This window comes from Seriola aureovittata, chromosome 9 (genome assembly GCF_021018895.1).
Source record: "Seriola aureovittata isolate HTS-2021-v1 ecotype China chromosome 9, ASM2101889v1, whole genome shotgun sequence".
In the NCBI taxonomy this organism is placed as follows: domain Eukaryota; kingdom Metazoa; phylum Chordata; class Actinopteri; order Carangiformes; family Carangidae; genus Seriola; species Seriola aureovittata.
This window is the reverse complement of record NC_079372.1, coordinates 6,306,425-6,328,490: the sequence shown is the minus strand read 5'-3', so window position 1 is coordinate 6,328,490 and position 22,066 is coordinate 6,306,425. Positions and strand designations below refer to the sequence as shown.

Below are 22,066 nucleotides of genomic sequence, written 5' to 3'. Positions count from 1 at the left end.
TCCATTGAATTACAGCAACGCATGAAAAAACGCTGACGTCAGCTGACACCTGCCTCTCCCCGGGTCCAGTGACTTCAACCATGATGATCTCATGTGATAAGAGCATCATTTTCTGCACTGACCCCTTTTTGCTCTTTTGAACTCCTCAACTCTGTCCTCCTCCTTTTTTTTTTTTCAAAATCACCCTTTTGACCTCCGACTCAGAACACTCCCTTTGTCTCAGCCCAGCTTACCTCACACCCACCAAAACAAACACACACACACACACACACACACACCGTCTCTCTTTCTCCTGCACTCATCCGTTTTCTCCAGCAGCTCCTCCTCCGTGGCTTTAATGCAGTCTGAGAATGTGTCTGCTCTGTCAGCCAGACTCACTGTCTTTTCCCTTCATTAGACTTAAAGGAAGGAAAATGTCTTTGTGTTTGCCATTTTTCAGTATCCACTCTGAGCAGGGGGAGCACACGCACACACATGCACATCCACACACACACATAAATTATTTACACTTCTATCAGCGTTAATGGACCCGTCAATTGCTTTACGGGCTCAACCTATAAGTCCTCCGCGAACTGTCTTCTTCCCCTAATGAACAACAGCTTCACAGCTTCATATATATTTGATCTAAGAGAATGTATATGACATGCTGAATGATAATGGATAGTCATCCTGCCGTTATACCATATTAAACCCTTCTTTGCTCTAAAAGTAAGGATTATAATATCTCAGACGGCATTACTTAGGAGTCCTGAGCTGAGCCATACTGAAATCTCTTTTTCTACTACTCTACTTTTTTCTACTTTGCTCTTATTCTTCTTTCATAATACCCAATCGAGCCTCTCTTTGCTGAAAACCGAAGCTTCCCACCTACAGTATGTGTTCACTCTACCGTGAATAGGTTCTTCCCTTTGCCCTCTCTTGCGCTCTCTTCCCAGTGTCTGTCTCTTCAGCGGCATCTCTGTCTTCTTCCCCCTCTCTGTTCAGCTGCCCTGCTCCCGTGCTCTTCCCTCCCTCACTCTGGTCTTTCATATATAATGCATGTTAAACAAACAGACATGACAGAGTCACTCAAATGTATGGCAGTCCCCTCGCTGCTGCTCCATCCACCCTGAGTAGGGAGGGTAGGGTGGGTCACGTCTCAAAGGCCCGGCTGAACTTCTGTCTTCTGCATCAAACACGAACCGTGCATTCTGCAAGGGGAAATCAATGTTTCTTCTATACCAGAGTCTATTTATACAACTTCACTTTATCATATAAAATCATGCTAGTTCCGGGAGCAGAGCTTTTATTATTTTTTTACTGAATTGTTTCAAATGTCGGCTCAATTCTAAATTTCAAGGAAATGTAACAAAGTAGAGGTGTCTGAAGCTATTTGTAAAGGCACGTTCAAAAGAGAAAGAGACACTTTCATCAAGGCTTTTACTTCAAAAGGAGTTCTGTTTATGTTGTATACACATAAAAGTCCTTATTCATGTATTGTCAAAGTGCAGAGAAAGCAATGTTTGATCCATACAAATGTAGACCCAACTCCATTTTGTTTCTTGTGGCTCAGAGTGCTAAAGACTGTCAGAAAGAGCATTTTCCTTTGTCTGTTACTTTACATGTAAATCTAATTTTCTTTGTTAAGGCATGGACGGGGTAAGCAGCTTCTTTGGCTCACTCTTGAATTGTATACATGCAAAAATAAACACACACACACACACACACACACACACACACCCTCATCTGCAAAATCCCAATTTTCCAGGTGCAGAGGTCTGTAGAATGGAGCCAGAGCCACTCATAAGGAAACTGCATTATTCTCCATCAGCACTATGCAGCATCTGAGCTATTATACCATCCACCACTAGCATGCACATACAAATGGAGTTTACCACTTGACAGAGAGCGCGATGGGGCCTGAACAGCACAAGGGTATGAGTGGGATCGTGCTCGATCGCCGGCAAAGTAAGTTCATTTTCATTTTCCATACAGAATATGCTCCACTTGTGGTGCAGTGATATAACGCAAAATGACTAAGTGCTGACTTCACAGGCACATTAGACAGCATTTGCAGTTGGAAGCTCCCAGAATGTCAACATGTTTGTAATGTCTTTAGATCAGTAGATCACTGCGTTTCAGCTCTGTGAAAGTCTTCAGGATGTGTCTTCTCGAGATCAAATCTGAATATAATGCAAATTTATAGCATAATAAAGTCGTTAGACGTACATAAAGGTGGATGAATTGTGCATTCCTCTCTTACACAGCAGTCGCACCTGGGTAGTAAGAATAAATAATAAGAATAAATGATGGTTCTCTCCACTCTTTCCACCCACTGTAGGCACAGAGAAAACTGGATTTATTCAGTCAGCTAATACACACAGTGACTCAGAGTGTATACTGTGTGTGGATGAAATGGGCTTGAGAGGCTTTTCCTCTCACACAAAGCAAATATCTGTCCAGGAATAAGATATTGATTTGTCATTTCCGTGAGCTGAAGCTGCGTAAACAGGCTAAGCAGACATGTGACTGGTGGTTGTTGATAATTGTTGTCCGGTAACAGTCGGAGGCATTTCCTCCGAAATGACACACTAAACGCAGCTGTGCTGTAAATCACTCACGTTGCCTTGCAGGTACCTTCCAGAGCTCAAACATCTGATAAACACACTGAGTCTTTTCTGCACAAACAAAACAATCAAATATTTATTCCCATGTTTACAGCATTCTACTTCCCCAGTATGAACAACAACACATCTCTCCGGTGTCAACATGAATGTTTGAGCTGGTTGTTTAGAGGAAGCTCGCCCAGGGCGGAGAAGCCATTTAGATTGCAATTTAACAATGTAAATGAATAACAATGACAGTGATGCACTCGCCTAAAAAACACTAACAACAGGTAGCATTGCAAATATGGATCACTGTTGTCTTTGAAGCGTCTTTTCTTCATTTGTTTATTTGGCATAAACCAAGATTCCATTATTACAAAGAAAATGAGACTCATTTATTGCATGGATTGTGCTGCCTCAATATGCCACAGAAGTGAACAGGAAATGCTTCAAGTAGGCTTTTTTGTGCCATTTCTGCACAGCTAAGTGCACAAAATGAAAGTAATGAAATTCCAGTAACACAATACAAAACTTCACACATTCATAATGCATATAGTACATGTACAGGATAGCTACTGATACAGACATACAACATCCCAGCCACGTCAAACCTTCAGTCCTCTCTCTCTCTGTCAAATCCTCTGCAGATATGTCCAGACATCCAGCGTTCGTTCTGTCTAAGAGTGACATCTGATCATTCTGATCACGTGGCTGATGTTCTCCATCAGGAAAGGAGTTCCTCTGTGCAGGAGAGGAATGGAGAGTCTCACCATCCTGGGATGGGCTGCAAACCACTCTGTGATGTAAAGGGAACAAAGCCTCACCTGTCTCCCCCTTTCCTCACCCCACAGAAGTCTTTTTTATTCCAGCCTCAGAGGTCATTGAGTTTTCCTTCATTTGCAATGATGTTGAGATACAGAGAAATACAGTTAAGACTTCAAAAGAGGACAGTACTCAGTGAAAGCATTTGCACACTGAGGCGCAGTGGTTTCATCGTAATTAAAACAGGCATTCATTGTCCCAATAAGGAGTTCGTGATTCTTGATTTTTAGATGTAGCAGAATGAAGCAAATGTCGGTCTGCTTTACTGTAACTTTTTAAGGCAGTTTGAATGTAAATGTTTCTGCAGTATGTGCAAAATGGACAGTAAACAGTTCTGGTGGTTTGAGTTTGAGCTTGAAAATGAGATCACTATCTCAATGGGAGTTACCTGAATAAATAAAGGTTGAATAAAATTAAATAAATAAATCACTCAAGCAGCACTTTATGTGTTCTCTTACCTCTCAGTCAACCTGAATCCCCCCATCAATAAAGTCTCATCTCAGATCATCTCATCTTTATTTAGCCTATAAACATTGTGCTACATTAATAGTTCTTTCATTAAAGACTGCAATGTGTATTCAACCCCACCAGGTGTCCCCAAATCCTCATTTGGCAGAGGCTGCAGTTAAATCATCCACCCACTGGATGGAGGCACACAGATAAAACACTGGTAGTGGCAAATATTTTCAATGCGTTCTTCCGTGGTCTGTCAAAAACAGACAAAGAAGAAAAGGCAGCGGGAGCAGAGGAGCGGGAACAAGTCTGCTGTCTGTGATCCGAACCATGAAAACAGAGGAAATGTTTTCTGTTTGTCTGCACAAAGCTGTTTTTGTTTAATCCTATCTCTTCTCTGACTTCAGCCGTTACAATAAATGGTAAGAGCCTTATGAGAATACATTGTGTTTGCTACACGAAAGCCGCGCTCAGTGTGAGAAGAGTGAGTGTGTGAAGCGCATCTGGAGCTGGACGACAACAGATGTTTGAGAATAACGAGCGCAGGAAAAACAGGAAGTCCAGAAATAAACATATTCTGCGTGGCGCCGTGGTGGGACTGCTGAGTGTGGGCTGTAGATGTGTTTGTGTAACGACGCACACAGAAACTGTTGTCACGTCTCGTAATGGAAACGATGCTGATTTAAAATAGAAAAACACTTAAATGACGTGTTTCCTTTCACTTTGTCAGTACACAACATCTCAGCTCCTCTGTGAACAAACCTACAGTCTGACATTGTTACTGATGAGCTGAATCCCACTATACTAAAGTGACAAACAAAGCATGAACATGTTATCACGGTCTTCAGGGAATAACTGGACCTTTTTCTGATCTTTTCTGATATTGTCTATATTAAGCAATAAGCTATTAAAGAAAGTGACTGTAAGACGTATCGATAGTGGAAAACAATCATTAGGTGCAGCCTTACACCACTTCCATGATGGATTAATACGGCCTTGATCAAGGTTTTCTCTGTTTATTACCTGACACACCAAAATAATTAAAGCAATCTGATTAAACACGACAATACAACAATATAAACTAAAAACAATTAAGGTGTTCCTCCTACATGACCAGGGCTACGAGATGGAGGACATGTCCTAGTTAATATTCTACTTCAGTGGTGCATATTTATAACAAATGTGCAATTAATGTAATCATGTAGAACGAAAATGATATGCAGTGAACCTGTTTTGGGGCCCCTGGTGGTCTGGGCCTCCTGGATAATTTCCAGCTTTGCCTGGTAGGTAATAGCCTTGTTAGGTCTGCATATTTGGACTTAAACAGATAATAAGTTATTTATTCTACCACTGTACAAGCTTCATGACCAAAGCTACTTGTTGGAGCTTTCACAAGCAATCCGTAGACAACAACATAGTCACAACCCCACACCTGCTGTAGTCAAACCTACTTTAAAACTGCCCCTGCATCAGGATATCTCTTTATATACTTTGGCAGAGCAGCTGTTAATGGAGGTTATGTTTTAAACAACCTACGACATATCACCTAGAAATGACAACATACAGTCTACCAGTGGCTGCAAATAATTACCTTACTCTAATCTTACTGGTCATTAACAGCTGTCAGGAGGGAAACGCTACAATGGCCTTGGAGGTGTTGCCTCAAATAAATGCAAGGATATTATTGTATCTTATGGCTACAGTCATGTTAGTTACAAAAAATACAGTATGTTTGTCTGTATGTCTAAATAGGAAATAACTGAGTCATGTTCAATATTTAGTTTTGCAATTATTTCAGATTGGATCTGTGCTTGCATAAAGAGAAATCTACCATCACTGTGTTTTTTCTAAGGAGCTGGTTTAAGTGAAGTTCAGTCATGGCCGAGGAGCCAGCAGCAGAAATCCAGCTCCTCAGAAGCCAGAAGGCCAAGCTGATAGAAATTCTAAGCAGCGACGCTGACTTTGTGCTGCAGCATGCAGACTCTCGCTGTCTGCTGTCTCTTCACGGCTACCAGCAGGTGAAAGCTTGCCGTATTCCTAGTGAGAAGGTGACAGACCTTCTGGATCATATCATCCAGAGAGGGCCTGAAGCAGCACGGGGACTGCTGGAACTACTGAAGGACCAGGCTCTACAAGAAACCTTCCCACTGCTTCATTTTATTAAGGATCTGCAAGTCAGCATGCTGTCCTCAGGTAGAAAAAACATCTGCTCAGTATTTTCAGCAAACACATAATTAGATACTGTTAGATTTATATGTTAAATATAAATGTTTTCTATATTTACACAACAAGAAACGAGGAGAAAGAGAAGAGGAGCGGCTGAATTACAAGAGACCATTCCAGCCAAACAGATCTGCAACAACAGTGAGTCACACTACACTCAAATGCTATTCCCCTTAACACATTGTAAGATCTTCACCTGCCTTATCTGCCTGTCTCATTTCACAGGCTCTCGCTTGGTGACGGAGAAGCAGTTAATGATGGTGGCTCGTGCCATTGGCAGATGCTGGCGGGAGATTGGCAGACTGGCTCTGGACATCCCCGCTGTGAAGCTGGAGCAGATTGAGGAGGACCACTCTGTCCACGTGGAGCGAGTGTTCGCCATGCTGCGCTACTGGAGTATCTGCCGGAGGGAAAAAGCCACCGCAGCTCTCCTGCACTCCCTGCTCAGTCAGGGAGACTGGGCACTGTCGGCTGAAAGTATTGACCTTCTGTTGGAGACTGACTGAGGCCTTCACTGTCACTGAGACTGAAACCCTTTCAAAGGGAAATGTTTCTACCGGACATTAGTGTCTTTCTCGTCATAGAGATGTTCAATCCATATCAGGAAAGAACAACACTTGAAGACTATTTAATGGGACCAATCCAGAGTCATACATGTTTTTCAACATGTTCAAGGATGAGCGTCTACTTTTTTATGACAGTACAGCAAAAACCTTTTTTTGTTTCCTGAAATTTCTTTGAAAGGGCTGTTTTTATTTTCTCTTTCTATTGTCTGAAGTAGGGATTTTTATTCTCCTTCCAAGGAAAGGAAATTAGGAAAACAACTGAGCAGTGCTCATTTCATTTTAATGTGAATACACCAGGAGGAATATATTGTATTTCTATCTTATGTTTTGTTTAATGTTTTTCTCATCTCAACATTTAATAAAAGTTCTGAATGAACAAAACAGTTGCGCTGACATGTTCCCTGTCCATCTACATATCCTACATCATGTTGTGTCACAACCTATGTGCGACAGTCTAAGGAGGGTAGACGGGCAGCGACACACACTGCCAGCACACACTGAATAATCTCATTATATAACAGTTGTTGCCTCTTTCCTGAAAAAATATTGAAACTAAGGTTTTAAACTGGTTGCGAGATGAGAAACATTTTATGAAATGCACAGTAACTTGTTTCAGTGGTGATAAATTTGCATGTGAACTGATAAACCCAATTAACTTTTCTTTTTTTGTGGCTGTTAGTCATAAATCATAAGTTACTGTCTCTCGATCTTTTCCCTCATTTCAGACGACATTAATTAACTTAGTCTGGGGCAAAGGTTGACTCCCTCTCGCTCCTACCACACTGTACTTTTGCTTTGTAGCCATTCGCTGCAGACTGCTCTGTCAGCACAGACTAATATAGAGTGATAAAGTCGTAGAGATTGACCAACTTTTAAAAACTGTGGATATGGCAAACATGTTCCCATTCTCATGTGAGTACAGTCTGCAATATATGTCTGTTTTTGTTTGCGACTCTTTGACTTTTGGAAGTGATTGTTCATGTGTTTGTTGTAACAGCAGCTGATAGGCAGACCAAGGAGGCAGCTAATCTCCATGACCTGAATGAGCCTCTCACTGACCACTCAGAGGGCCAACTCTTCTTGAATGAAACCTTCAAAATCATTATGGAGGAGGTGCTCCGCAAGGGCACGGACGTCAAAGAGAAGGTCTCCTGTGAAGCTTGAAATCCCAGTTCTGTCAAATTACAGCGATGATTCTGAACACAGCTCATTGTCCATCTTCTCTTCCTGCAGGTTTGTGAGTGGAAGGAGCCGGAGGAGCTGACTCTGCTGCTGGATCTGGAGCTGAGGGCGACAGGGGAGCCACAGCACAAGCTCCTGCAGAGAGTAAAAGATGTCGCCAAGTACAGCATCAAGACCAGTAAGACTGCTGAGGCAGTTGAAAGAGTTGAACAGACTGACCTTTATTCACTCATGGTGAGACTTTTCTCTTTTCCTGCTCATTTCAGGTCACCCACGTTTTTTTAACCAGCAGTTTGCAGGAGTAGACTACCATTCCTTGGCTGGACGATTTCTCACTGAGTCGCTCAACACCAACCTGTAAGAATCAACTAAATATATTACACATAAAGCACAGAAGCACATAATTATACAGGGAGTGTCTGAATAAAATAAAATGCCAAAAATGTAATAGATAATGTATTGTGACTGTTTTAGGAGCTGGTGGCTATTCAGATCTACTTGAGTAAAAGTAGCGATAACCAATGTTAAAATAATTAAAATCCTGCATTCAAAGGTTTAATAAGTAAAAGTACAGAACTATTATCAACCCAATGTAGTGAAAGTATCAAAAATAAAAGCACTTTCACAGTGATATATTATATATACTATACTATTGATTATTATTGGTTTATAAACATGTGAAGAGCATATTAATGTTGCTGGTCAAGATGGAGGTAATATTTAGAATTCTTTCTTGGTTATTTAATCTATAACAATCAATTTATTAGATAATCATATGTTTTGTACATAAACTCTCACTCGAGCTGCTAAATAAATGGAGTAGAATAAAGTATAAAGTAGCAGAAAATGAAAATACTCAAGTCAATTATAGTTACTAAGTGTACCTAAATGCTTTCCACTGCTGTTGTGAGGAAGGTGTTTGGTCAGTGCTGTGGTCATTTTCGTGTGTGTGTTACCTGCAGGTTCACCTATGAGGTGGCCCCTGTGTTTGTGCTGATGGAGACTGAGGTTCTGAGAGGGCTGCGTCAGCTGGTGGGCTGGACAGAAGGTGATGGTATTTTCTGCCCTGGGGGGTCTACCTCTAACATGTATGCCATGAACCTTGCACGCTATCGACTCTTCCCGGACGTCAAAAGCCAGGGGCTGTGGGGTCTCCCACGACTAACCATCTTTACATCTCCAGAGGTCGGGAATGGCTGTCTCACACTGCACATCTGAGGGATTGAGGGCAAAGACAGAGAATAAAGCTGGAGCTCTCGTGTCTCTACATACATGTGATTAAAAGGAGCATTCCTCATGTTTTTCCCAGAGCCATTACTCTGTGAAGAAAGGGGCCGCATATCTGGGTATTGGGATGGACAACGTTATTTTGGTGAAAGTGGATGATGGGTAATGTATTTTTCATTGTAAAAACTGTAACAGTTGATTTATTCATAAACTTTCATGAGTTCATTATTTAAGTAATTTTTCCATTTGGCTCCAGAAATGTGAGCATTTACATTTTGTGTCATTGTAATAACATAACAATGTAACATAACCTTGGGCTATGGGAATACGTTAGGATGGCATTCCACCATTTTGTTTTGAACTATTGTTATCTATAAATTGATTGATAATGAAAATAATTATTGTTTGGTTCTCAGGGAACAAGTGAATCACAGTGATACCTTGCTGATATCGCTTTTCTTTTCTGCAGAGGGCGTATGAGACCAGATGACCTGGATGAAAAGATAAAACTGGCAAAATCTCAGGTGAGTAAGTGTCAGATATGACATGTTGTGGTTCACCAACCAACCGTAAAACATTTTGTTCCATGCATTTTGTTCGTCCGTCAAACCAGACATCACAGAGTGCAAGGTAACCATACTCACCTACAGTCTGTTTTCGACCAGGGTTCAGTGCCATTCCTTGTAAGCTGCACGTCAGGGACCACGGTTCAGGGTGCCTTTGACCCGCTGGACCGCATAGCTGATGTCTGTGAGAAACACGAGCTCTGGATGCACGTAGACGTGAGTCCTCCGGTGGAAGGAAAATCCATGACTGTTGACAGGCCTTAGTTTTGTGTTAGCTTGTGTTATATTCATTAAAAATTTAAGTACACGCAGAAGTGTGTCTGTTTTATCACTTGTTTCAGGCTGCCTGGGGAGGGAGTGTGCTCTTTTCCAAGCAACACAGACATCTGATGAAAGGGGTTGACAGGTATTTAATATACAGGCCAGGAAGATGCATTTTACAACATGAGGAAGGCTACAAAATATGGTCATATAGAGAGGATCGTTTATTGTTCATTGTGTGTGTGTGTGTGTGCGTGTGCGTGTGCATGTGTGTGTAACAAGAGCAAATTCAGTTGCCTGGAATCCACACAAGATGCTGGTGGCTGGCCTGCAGTGTTCTGCCCTGCTGCTTAAGGATACTACGGTTTGGCTTCACAGTTTGAAGCTACAGAATTACCACATCATGATGTTTTAATGGTTTTGTACTGATCGACACTGATCTGCTTTTTCTCAGAACTTGTTGAAGCAGTGCCACAGCGCCAACGCCACCTACCTCTTCCAGCAAGACAAATTCTACGATGTCAATCTGGACGTCGGGGATAAGTCCGTGCAGTGCAGCCGCAAAGTGGACTGTCTGAAGTTGTGGTTGATGTGGAAAGCTGTTGGCTCTGATGGTTTGGAAGAGCGTGTAGACAAAGCTTTTATCCATGTAAGGTAATTAAAGCATGCAGCTGTAGCACATTTCATTTAAAAGAGATATGACGTTACATACAATACTCATAAAGGATCGGTCTCATTGGCTAAATAAACTCAGTATATTTTTAATGGATAATTTGCTTGCTCCCAACATAATCTTTAGGAGATGGGTATCACCTTTGCTTAGTCCATCAAGAATATGTCCGAGATAGAGGGATGGTTTTTTGGGATGATCGTTGCTTCATCCTTCCAGAAAGACTGGACAGAGAGACAAGTCCAGAAGACATGAGCATGATCAACAGTAATTTCACCATATTCCCTCCAGCAGGATATCTGATGAAATTATCTCACTGCTGTTTTGCTATTTCACTTTCCTCATGTCTCATCAGTAAGTTGGCTGTGTAGATGAAGAAGGAATATTTGGGTTGATCTTGTACAGCAGGTTAAGATACGATTAAAATAAAGTCGAAAACTAGCACAAAGTAAAAACTTGCTCCTGCAGGTATATGGTGGAGCAGATGAAGAAAAGAGAAGGGTTCCATCTTTTGGGTGAGGTAAGTAAATATCTCAAGCCCACTGTTTTTTTTCTTTGCAAAATTGTCTCATACGTGTCTGTATTTGTTTCCATGGGCAGCCAGAGTTTGTGAATGTATGCTTCTGGTATATACCGCCAAGTCTGAGGGGGAAGGAAGGGACAGCAGATTACCAGGACAGGCTGGCAAAAGTACGTTTCTGTGTTACATCAGTAGAACATAAAGACTAAAGACACTAAAGTGTTGTTGTGGTTTTTTATTTTTTCACATATGCTGGTAGCCTCCATGTTTTTTTGTCTTAAAGATATTCACTGTGGCTTATTCATCAAGTTAATATTGTGTGTGTGTTTTCCTTCTTCTTCTTTTTTTAATTAAAAGGTTGCTCCAGTCATTAAGGAACGCATGATGAAACAAGGCACGATGATGGTCGGCTACCAACCTCTGGGGAACAGAGTCAACTTTTTCCGTGTGATTGTGTTCTCCCCCCTCGTTTCGCAGAGAGACTTGGACTTCTTTCTCAATGAAATCGAAAGACTGGGAAACGATTTGTGACCAAAAATACAACTCAAGCGTCCATGAGGTTGCGCTTAACACCTGCCATTGTAATGATAAGACTCAAAGTGGCTGTACCGTTTCATAGATGTGATTTGCTCATTTCAGACAGCTGTCATGAAAGAGATAGTAGACTTTAAGTTTTTAAAAACCATAAGCCAAAATATGAATAATAAAAGAATTTTAAAAAAGTGTCATAATTTATAATTATCATAAATGTCTGTGGCCTTTATTTTAAAGATGTTTCAACAACTGTTCTGAAATCAGTTTACCAGAGACTGTTTTTAAACCATTTTTTACAGGGAGACAGCGAGTCATTTTCAGCAGGTTACATTAAAGGGGGACTGGCAACAATAATACCAAGTAGTCTGTTTTGTTGTACAATATTATGAAATATAAAAGTAAAGCTTCCCAGATGCTTTGAGCCTTCCCACCCTTTGCACTTGCACCTTGAGCTTTTATCCTCAGGGAGGCAGTATAGAGTAGGCAAGTGCATTCAGGATGCTGAGTGCAGATCTTTCTATGACTTTCACAAAAACCTTGCCCTTCTCTCGTTTGATTTTCTCATACTTTTCTTATTATATTTATGTATTTAGATAATGTTTTAATGTTAACCTAACCTATATGCAATACATAGTGATTCTCAAGTATAACATTTGAAACATGAGTAGTTCACTACATTGTTGTGATCAGGTTTACTGAGGGAAATAAACCATCAGCAGCATCACAACACACAAAACTTAACATTATTTTCTTGTATTTGCACCTGTCAGTCAGTCTGAGAGTATTGTAGGGTCACGCAGTCTGTTTTGTATATCTATGGTTTGTGCCTTTAGGTATATAAAAATCTTTTATGCTATTTCTATGTTGCAGCAGACCGTACGAGCACTTTCTGGCTGGAAATTGAATGACCATAATTTAGCAAATAAAACATTTTCTTTAATTATGAAATGCAACCACAGTAGAGCCTCACAATGTAAAGCCTCACAGTTTTTATTTATTTTTTTTATTTTTTTATAAATCAATCATAAGGAGCAAACAAGAAGTTATAATGAGTCTCTGACTCATTTGAAAAGAGAAAATCTCACAAAATCTCACAACCATTTGTTTTATCCGGCCCAAACAGACTGGCTATGAAAACAATGGTAACAGATGTATTTCAGGGGAAGGGGGCACTGACGCGGCACAAGTACGGGGCCCGGATCTTTGTGCTACGCCACTACCTCTACAGACCTCCCACCTCCCCACAGCCTCCACCTCTTCCTCACTATCATGGCCGAAAATGTAGGTCACCGCGCTTCTACCGCGTGACTGGGCGTCCGACCAATCACGACTCTCCCCGCGGAGCGCTTCCGGTGGCGTTTCCTGTCAGTGTTTGTAAACTGAGAAGAAATTGGAAGTGCGACAAGAAATAATAACCTACAAAACTCCCAAAATCGAAAGGTAAGCAGTCCGGTTTCCGACACGTTTCACTCGCGGCTCTTTAGGCGTTTTACTATGTGCTACCCGTGTGTTTCTAACGGCTGCAGCCGGCGAGGGAGGTGTTGTTTTGTGGTCGGCACTGAGCCCGCACGCCCTGCCAGGCTGTTGTTGTGTTGTCTGGGGCGGGGGGTGGGGGTGCAGTCATACAAGAGTTATACGAAAACCCAACTACTGGCCGGCTAGCTGGTTAGCCTTTTCTGTTTCGCTCAGCAGAGACTCTCGCCACACTGCATACTTCTACATCTGTACTCCATATATGTGACCATCAGCGTGCTCCACATACAGTCCCGTTTGACCAATATTTCTCACCTGAGCAGGGATGGTCAGTTTTCCAACAAGGTATCAGTCGTTAGCCAGCTCACTTGTGCTGACTGCTTCATTTTTAAATGAATGTTTGTTGTTTTATAATCATGTTTGCTTTGCAGGAGCGTAAAACCACGTGCTTACAAATGAGGATGACTCACAACCCAAGTCATTTTCATCTTTAAGATACCTGAATTGATTGAAAGCAAACATTTCACCTTGAATTGATGGATGATCATTTTTTCTTCCTGCTAAAGGTTTCATGCATGGCCTGTAAAGGTATACAGTGTTGTGGAGACGTTTTAGCCACTAAAAGTGCAAAGTGCAGTAAGCAGAAAAAGATCAGATCAGATCAATATTTTGTGTGATCACACTTTGCCTTTAAAACAGCATCAGTCCTCCTCTGCACACTGGTGCAGTTTTTGAAGGAACTTGGTAGGGAGGTTGTTTCAAGCATCTTGGAGAACTTGCCTCAGTTCTTCTGTGGATTCTGCCTCCTCGTGTAATTTCAGACTGTGACTCCATGATGTTGAGGTGGTTCTTTATGACTCTGTCTGTATGTTGGGGCTCGTCATCTTGCTGCAGAATAAATGTTGGGCCGATCAGACGCCTCTCTGATGGTGCTGTGTGATGGATAAGAATCTAAACATCTAAAGTACCTAACTTTTGCACATTACATGTGCTTTATATTTTCCTTTACAGCGTTCATGATGATCATTTAAGAGTTTACTTTTTACACTGCAATAATCATACTCTCTTTTTACAGTCAGTTAGGGGCATTGAACATGGGGGTAATGTGTTAATATGTCCTACTGCAAGGTAATTTATTATTTGTTTATAGGTTTTAGGACAAACTGCTACCTGTCCCTTTTCGTCTTGTGCATGTGCACACAGCATGTGAGGCACACAGAACACAGAGAAACCTGGTTATTCATATTCCTGCTTATATGATCACAAGTTTGTATCCAGGTTTCTGATGGTTGGTTTGAGTGCAGTTGCAAATCTCAGCCTGTTATTCCCCTTACTGTTACCTCAACAACAGCTAATTAACACAGTTTGGTGTCTGGCTGTGTGAGCCATGTTTCACTTATTATTCTCCTGGATTTGGCTTCTCTATCTGATCATCAATGATTGGAAACAAATGCAACAACACGTTCATGATCTGCACTGCCAAATCAGACTTTCCCTTCTAGCAAGTTCATCGCCATTACACCATTTACCATTTATAAAAAAAATTAAAAAAAATCTTTTTTACCATGTAACTTGAGTTGAGCGTGCACCTGAAAACATGGCAGAGATAAGGCGTTAACATGTGCAACACATCAGCAGGATACTGTACTCCAAAAACCTGATCATAAACCAGGATACTCACATGTAAAGGCAGTCAATGATGAGCAGGACTTTTGTACAGGGGAGTTTTGTCTGAAAATGTACATTTTGATAGAATCTAAACACTGTTCTGATAATTACTCACTTCTCTAAATGGATTATAATATACTTTATAATCCAAATAACTATTTCAGTAGGTGGTTAACTACCCAAGTATTCAGATATTTATTTTCACATTTTAATCCCAAAATCATTCCTGTGTGCTGAATGTTGATCTGTCTGTAAACATACCCAGCAGAGAACATAAAGGCTCAGTGACTGGAGGTAATACCACTGTATTTACACTTCCTCTTGAGAATACAATAGTCAAAAAAAAACATGTACAACTTTTTGTATTTTATGTAGTTAATTAGTTATCTCTTCACTATACCTATTAATTGTGAGGAAATAAGTTTGTGGTGTTCAGTCATTATCAGACAGTGTTTTATAGTTGCAGGTGATTGAGAACAGATGTTCATTGCAGTTACTACCACTGGCTGAAATCCAGTGCACTTTGTGGTGACTGACTGGTTTCTGAACTTTCTGAAACACCGATGATTCATCAGTGGATTTGTGCTGTGAAACATGACTTTTGCATAAACCAACATGAGTTGCTATGGCAATATGACTTGCTCAGACGTAGAGTTGGTTAAGCTATTCTCTCAGTTCTACTAAGACAAACTATAGCTTTCAATCAGTTTATAAAATATCACATGTTGCCTGTATTTCATTTAATCTCTTTCATTTTTTAAAGGTGTCTAGAACAAAATAATTTAAGAGTATAAGAAAAACTCACAATACAAGTTTTAGAAAGTTGTCCTTTACACTTTTCATTATCACTTCATTTACGAAGCATTTGTTTGAATTATGTATCATACCTGCACAGATGTATTTTCTATTTGAAGATTGTTTTGATTTTTCCATTAGATTTCCTTTTTTTTTTCTTCTACCTGACTATTGTGTTTTCTCTCACCCCTGGTGACATGTGGCGTGCACCAAACCATTGGGGCTTTATTGCCTGATAATCTACAGATATTAATGCTGGACCTAAATTTCTTGTCATACCGATTTGTTCAATCTAAATAGACTGGTCTGGTTTTCCAGTTCCTGATTCCAGACTGTAAAAATATTATGTTGTCATGCCTCTACTTTCAGGCTTTGGCCCCTGATGATTTGGGTGAGTGTGGTCTCTTCTGTCACCCCTCATCCTGAGTGAAGCCCCCTCTGTTCCCCCAAACACACACGCATTCAAACCACGGCGATGACACACCATTCCAACAACTCTGTTCGAGACCATATGAAATGGGTCAGTGGAAGTCTTCATCTCCAGAATCACCATCATGGTTTTAGTGTGTCCCGATGCCAGTACATTTCTGTTAGTCCCATTTCTCAAACCACCCCCCCACCCCCCCTCCTTCTCCTTGACTCCTTGTCTCTGTGAGGAGTCCTATTGCCCCCTCTTTCTGCTCTGACATGTTGTTTGTGTTGCCAGGCTGGGTTGCTGGGCTGTGAGGCGGTGCTGTCCAGCATGGCCCTGATGCAAGCCAACAGCATCCCTGGCCAGAAGAAGATGATGTCACCCTTGGGTCAGGGGCACAGGGCCAGTCCTGAGAGCCAGCAAACCCACTCGCAGCACAACCACCATGGACACCAGGTTCATCATGGACAACCACACAACAGCCACATGGGCCATCCTTCAGCCGGGAGCTGTCCACCCCTGGTGAGAGAGATGCCGACCGCAGCTCCATGATTACTACAGGACCTTCTTTGTTTATGTTGCATGGAGACAAAACTGTACAGGGTTACTCAGAGAGACTGCTAAATCTGTGATGTCTAAACTTTGCTTTCATCAACAAAATTTAAGTTGTTAATACACAGATGTTATGCAGACCAAGTAAACAAAACCTAGAAATTCAGGTAGCTCTAATTTTGTCCTTGGACATTCATTTTTGCAATGGAGATATATGATGTGACTATATGTGATTATTTAATCCCCGTATTTAGCATTTATATGCACATTTATAAACTTTAATGCAGTTGTAAGCAGACAAGAGGACATTTTAAGTTTATTAATGCATTGTGATTGTCGACAACCGTAACTTCTATGAAGACTTATGACAGTATTATTATTGTGTGTGTGTATGTTGCTGCTTGATTGCGAGCTAGCCTGTATTAGCATTTCCTGCTTAATAGCCGTCACAGTGGCAAACTGTGGTGCAATGCATCTTACCTGCTAATACTGATCTTTTTCTTCCTCCAAAAGCTAATCCGAAAAGATGGTGATTATCACTCATCAAGACTGATGGATGGAAAGGATATGCAGGCAAACCAGAACATGCAACCCAAGAAAAAGCACAAAAAGTCAGGGTCATCCAACAAAGTTAAAGAAAAAGTGGAGGTAAGGATTGTTTCAAAGCTACACTTTACAAAGAAAACTATTCTTGATGTTTAGTTCAGATTTAACAAATGTTGTCATGGTTGGTAGCATATACTTCCACCAGTCGATATGGATGACGACAGTTCCTTGAAGGTCCAGAAGAACTTCATCTGTGACCACTGCTATGGAGCTTTCCGGAGTAGCTACCACCTCAAGCGACATATACTTACACATACAGGTGAGAACTCACAGCTCACTTATTCACTTCAGTGTGGCCTTTCTCCAGTATTGGGAAACACTATTTATACCTCAGTGAGCCTACACACCCTTCTAAGACTCCATCTACGTGGATTAAACTACAAAAAAAAAACACACACAGACTACCTTCAGTGACTTTAAGTACAAAATTGAATGTTTTAAATTTGTTTTAATACCTTGTATGTATTTATACCATTTGTTGTTTACTGTGTTAGTCCATATCATGTAGCCTAATTGTGTAGCTTTTGTGGACGGGACTCTCAAAAAGTTTTAACAAAGGATTTTATGTACAAATCAATCTAATAACATTGAAAGGATCTCTGAGCAAGCAAGTGATTATTGTATCCAGTGAAATATGCTTTTAAGTCTTGATAAATACTGATAAATGTGTGATTGTTCACAGGGGAAAAGCCGTTTGCTTGTGATGCGTGTGATATGCGGTTCATTCAGCGTTACCACCTGGACAGACACAAGAGGGTGCACAGTGGAGAGAAGCCGTACCAGTGTGATCGCTGCCACCAGGTCAGTCATTCTTTCTTTCATTATACCCATGTTTTTGTATGTTTCATCTTTTCTTAAGCAGACACTGGTGTGAGTTTTAATTCATCTTAAATAAACTCAAGTTGCACATTTTGTGACTTATGCTAGCCCTACATCTGTAGGGTTACTGCATTTTAGCCAGAATCTTACAGCTATTAACAAATCCAGCTGTTTAAGCAGTGTCAGCACCGTTCTGTCGCTCTGACTGAAACATGTCTTCCTCTGCCTGGCTTCAGAACTTCTCGCGGACAGACCGGCTGCTCAGGCACCGTCGGCTGTGCACAGTTGGGATGAGCAAAGAGGAAAACCAGTACTCACAGGATGCATCTGCCCATCCAGCTTCCTGGAGCCCCCTACAGCCTTCTAACAACCGTCTGACTGTCTGACCTCCCGCCCCCCAGGACCCCACAGAGATCCTACAGACAACAGCAGTCTGCAGCTCAGTAATGTTGAACATTGGAGCTCAACAGTACTGTAACCTGAAAACAGCCTAGCTTAAACACAACCAAACTTTAGTTTGCTCTCACCAGCTCATTCATAGAGCTTGATAGTAGGTTTTTGTACTTTTTTTTAACTACTATTACATTCATGATACATGCAAACGGAGGAAGACAAATTCTCAATCTTGGACAACAGATCATGGTATTCTGGCAATAACTTCACGAAAAACTCCTTTTATCTGAAAGGTTGCAGGTATTTTTTGGTATCGCTGCCAAGAGATTGCAAGTATTTTTGGCTGCACGGACTGTCTGCTGTGAGCCGCAGAGCTGCCCGTTACTTCATATGGACAGTTCTCAAAGGACACAAACACAGAACTGTGTAGCTTTTTAGTTTCCTTCTCATTTTATTTTCCTTAGGTTACTAATCATGGACCAGCTTCTGCTGATAAGTGAAACAGCACAGCAGACTTGTGGTCCGTGCTGCCTCGAGGAAGTAATTACCCACCTATCCAATACTGTGTTGTGTGCTGAACACAACAACTACAGTATACAACACTAAAGACAGGTTGAATAACACTGACGGTTAACTAGATTCTCCTGAAATGTCAAATAATCTTGGTGTTAGTTAAGTTGTGTTGCGACTTTTGGCACACATGTTCACTACTGTTCCTTGTTTTAAAGGGGTGATGTCCTGACTGTTAATAGGTTACACTGTTGAAAGGCTGTAGAGGGCTGACAGGTTTTGTAGGAATAGCCGAGATTTTGAACAAATTTAGTGAGCTTTTTTGTAATGTTTAGCTGGATGTAGGAACCACTTACTTGTGGCAAAAATGAGTTGCTTCCTAAAGTGCTTCTGTAATAACACCCTCGAGATAAATTCAGTGCGTTTACCGTCTCCGTCTCTGTTCCTAGAAACCACTGTCAGTCTTACTTCTTTCCACTCAGTGTTAGATTCCTCTGACTTTGAAAGACTTTCAAAAGTATTTTTATAAGTGAGGCTGGGTCAGCATATTATCTGTAATGCTGAGATCTACCTAAAAGTTTCTGACAGTGCATTACCCTGTGAAATCTCATCAGAAAAGATTTTTATGAGGCTGTTTCCACAGAGGTGGATCAAAAATCCAGCCCTAGACCTAAAATCATTTTCACTGCTGGTACTGGGAAGATTTTCTTGGTGCTAACCAGTTTTAGTTCAGTGCTCGTGAAAATGGCCCAGATCAGTTCAAACAGTTTAAAGTGTAATTTTGCTCATCCATTACATTTTGAGAGCTGACCTCTGTCTTGACCTGACTGAATGTGATCTGAATACAGTGCCATGTCATTTCATCTCCAGTTTGACCTTGAGCATCTTCAGTGAAGATGATAATTGTACTTTGTGGACAGGGCAACACAAGGTCCACGTGATGTTTTCTATGATGATAACCTACATTATATTACTGTATGTTCAGGCCTCTGTAAAATCTAATCAGTTTGTAAACACTGGACTGGAGATGGTAGCTCAATTGTAAAAGGAAGACGGGAGTTTTAACATTTGTTATCTGTTTAGATTAAAACATGTTTTATAGTAGACTGGTAGTTCTGTTGCTGTCAGACTTTTAGATCAAGTGAAAGGAGTTTGGGGCCCATCACCGACTTGTCTCCTGTTTATGAAGTTAATATATATATTGAAATTGTAGTAGGGGTAGAAGATAGTATGTATGGGACCTACACTCCAAAAGCAAATCAAAGTATTTACAAAGTTATAATCATTAGTCTGATGATTTCTTATGAAAACTGAAAAGGCCATGAGTTATTGTTCAACTTGCTATTAGGAGTAAAGTAAGAGCTGACACTCTTTCCCTTTTAGTATAGCAGCCATGATTAGTCAGCATATTTTTTTTATTTGCATGTATTTGTTGGAGGAACTTGTATACATTTTCTTTGTTTTGGTAAAGAGATTTTTTTCAATGTTAGCCCCAACTTTTTTGTCATTTCAGGGGTGTGAAGTAAAGACTCAGTCAATCATACTGTAGTGAATGGAGATTTATGGCCCCAAGTCTCAATAAAGCTGTTACAGTTTTTAAACAAGTGTGAGTTGTTCACATCAGATTTCCACCTTTCACTTCATAAGACCTAAACTCAGAGGGAATCGCAGATTACTCTGGGGATTTTGCAACATGATATACCCATGTATTACTGTGACTCGTTTCAGTCCTTCTGTTGCCCACCACTGAACCTTAATCAGCATAAAATTGTATATATTGTACATGATATTATCTGTCTTCAGTCAGCACATCTCTTATAGAAAATGACTACAAAACTGCAGAACCTTTCAGAAATATGCAATGCACCAATCATGTCAGCAGGTGGCATCCATGAACAATTGAGGGTCAGTTTTCTTCATAGCATAGTGATGAAGATGTGGAAAAAATACTTTTCAAAAATGGGTGGTAATTCAAGATTATCACACAATCATTTTGGGGAAAAATACCAGCAATTTATTAACAAGAATGACATAAAAGCAGATACTCAAAACTTTGATGAGTGTTAGTGACTCTGTTTTGATAATGAAAGTAAAAACTAATGTTACTCCACTCATAAATGAATCTTGTAACAGGTGTGTAACATAAATTATCTATGAGATAAATATCATAAAGGGAGTCAGCTTCTATCTCCACTCGTGGTTGGGTTGAATACAAAGTTTTAGTCAGAAGTCTCATGCTGCAATCAGACGGACTAAACATCACATTACACAATAACCAAAAAATTATATCAAATCTGCTCGTACCAGAGTCTTTTTTTCTGACCACTGTTCAACAAAACCAGACTTATTCAATTTACAATAGTATGAAGCTGAGGAAAATTCACATTTGATAAACTGTGACCAGCAAACATTTGTTTTTATGCCTCTGCACCAGCGACAGGGCTGGAGGCATTAGGTTTTCAGATTTCAGATTGTCCGTCCTGAACGTGATATCTCAGCAACGCCTTGAGGGAATTTCTTCAACATTTACTTCAACTCAAGGATGAACTGATTAGATTTTGGTGGTCAAAGGTCAAGGTCACTGTGACATCACAAAACATGTCTTTGGTCTCTTGAATGCAATGTCTCACGACCGCCTTGAGGGAATTTTCTCAAGATTTTTTCTATTCCAATTTTATTAATAAGAGAATTAAAACAATTAATTGATGATTACAATTGTCAGTGATGAATTCTCTTTTTATCACCATCAGTCAATCAGCTAGCACAACTACATATAGCAATGGTTTTTGTTACTTTAGTAGGGTTATACAGAGGCTCGTCAGCACCACAAGAGGGAGGTGTATGCTAAGGTACTGCCTGTTTACAACCTTCCTTGAGACAGTAAGAAACAGATGGTACTCGCACTGTGTAAAGCCAAATGTTCTGTAGTTTTCAGGAGCCTTTTATAGTAATCGTTAAAGCCAAGACAGCAGATGATCAATACACCTTAACCACAAGGCAATCACTGATATCATGTCCTGGACTTGGTTGAAAATTTATGACCCAGATATGATGTTGCATTCCACTACTTGGGGACGTGCAAAGAAATGTAAAAATTCATGTCAAAGTAGTCCAGGTCAATACAGTCACATTTTATGAGTTTGCAGATCAAATTTGATCTCAGAACTTGCTAAAACATCTGCAGGGGAGTAATGTAAAACACACAACAGCCAGTCAGGCCTGCACGAAG

General features: G+C 40.6%; 2 protein-coding genes across 6 annotated transcripts; both read left to right on the top strand.

Moving 5' to 3' along the window:
• The first annotated feature begins 7,447 nt into the window (after positions 1-7,447).
• On the top strand, positions 7,448-11,978 carry csad (cysteine sulfinic acid decarboxylase). Of its 2 annotated transcripts, none has more exons than XM_056386161.1 (14): positions 7,448-7,561; positions 7,647-7,795; positions 7,883-8,009; positions 8,098-8,188; positions 8,794-9,016; positions 9,141-9,220; positions 9,528-9,582; positions 9,724-9,840; positions 9,966-10,030; positions 10,168-10,249; positions 10,340-10,539; positions 11,024-11,075; positions 11,156-11,245; positions 11,433-11,978. In XM_056386161.1, exons 1-14 carry the CDS (start codon positions 7,537-7,539, stop codon positions 11,604-11,606), a joined length of 1,530 nt encoding a protein of 509 aa, XP_056242136.1. In that variant the 5' UTR covers positions 7,448-7,536; the 3' UTR covers positions 11,607-11,978. The 2 variants fall into 2 exon arrangements, with proteins under 2 accessions (XP_056242136.1, XP_056242137.1); XM_056386162.1 differs by having other exon boundaries at positions 7,466-7,561; positions 7,650-7,795.
• A 944-nt stretch (positions 11,979-12,922) lies between these two features.
• On the top strand, positions 12,923-20,442 carry znf740b (zinc finger protein 740b). 4 transcript variants are annotated; one of them, XM_056385523.1, is made up of 7 exons: positions 12,933-13,049; positions 15,915-16,065; positions 16,252-16,479; positions 17,023-17,157; positions 17,245-17,374; positions 17,798-17,916; positions 18,171-20,442. In XM_056385523.1, exons 2-7 carry the CDS (start codon positions 16,021-16,023, stop codon positions 18,318-18,320), a joined length of 807 nt encoding a protein of 268 aa, XP_056241498.1. In that variant the 5' UTR covers positions 12,933-13,049; positions 15,915-16,020; the 3' UTR covers positions 18,321-20,442. The 4 variants fall into 4 exon arrangements, with proteins under 4 accessions (XP_056241501.1, XP_056241498.1, XP_056241499.1 ...); XM_056385524.1 differs by lacking the exon at positions 12,933-13,049 and adding an exon at positions 13,069-13,427; XM_056385526.1 differs by lacking the exon at positions 15,915-16,065 and having other exon boundaries at positions 12,923-13,049.
• The last annotated feature ends 1,624 nt before the right edge of the window (positions 20,443-22,066 follow it).

Coding starts and splice junctions, on each gene's coding strand:
- csad (XM_056386161.1), top strand. CDS start 7,537: ATGGCAAACATGTTCCCATTCTCAT. Junction 9,017..9,140: donor CCATCTTTACATCTCCAGAG/GTCGGGAATGGC, acceptor TGTTTTTCCCAG/AGCCATTACTCTGTGAAGAA. Junction 10,250..10,339: donor TGCTGCTTAAGGATACTACG/GTTTGGCTTCAC, acceptor GCTTTTTCTCAG/AACTTGTTGAAGCAGTGCCA.
- znf740b (XM_056385523.1), top strand. CDS start 16,021: ATGACACACCATTCCAACAACTCTGTTCGAGACCATATGAAATGG. Junction 16,066..16,251: donor TTCGAGACCATATGAAATGG/GTCAGTGGAAGT, acceptor TTGTGTTGCCAG/GCTGGGTTGCTGGGCTGTGA. Junction 17,158..17,244: donor AAGTTAAAGAAAAAGTGGAG/GTAAGGATTGTT, acceptor CATGGTTGGTAG/CATATACTTCCACCAGTCGA.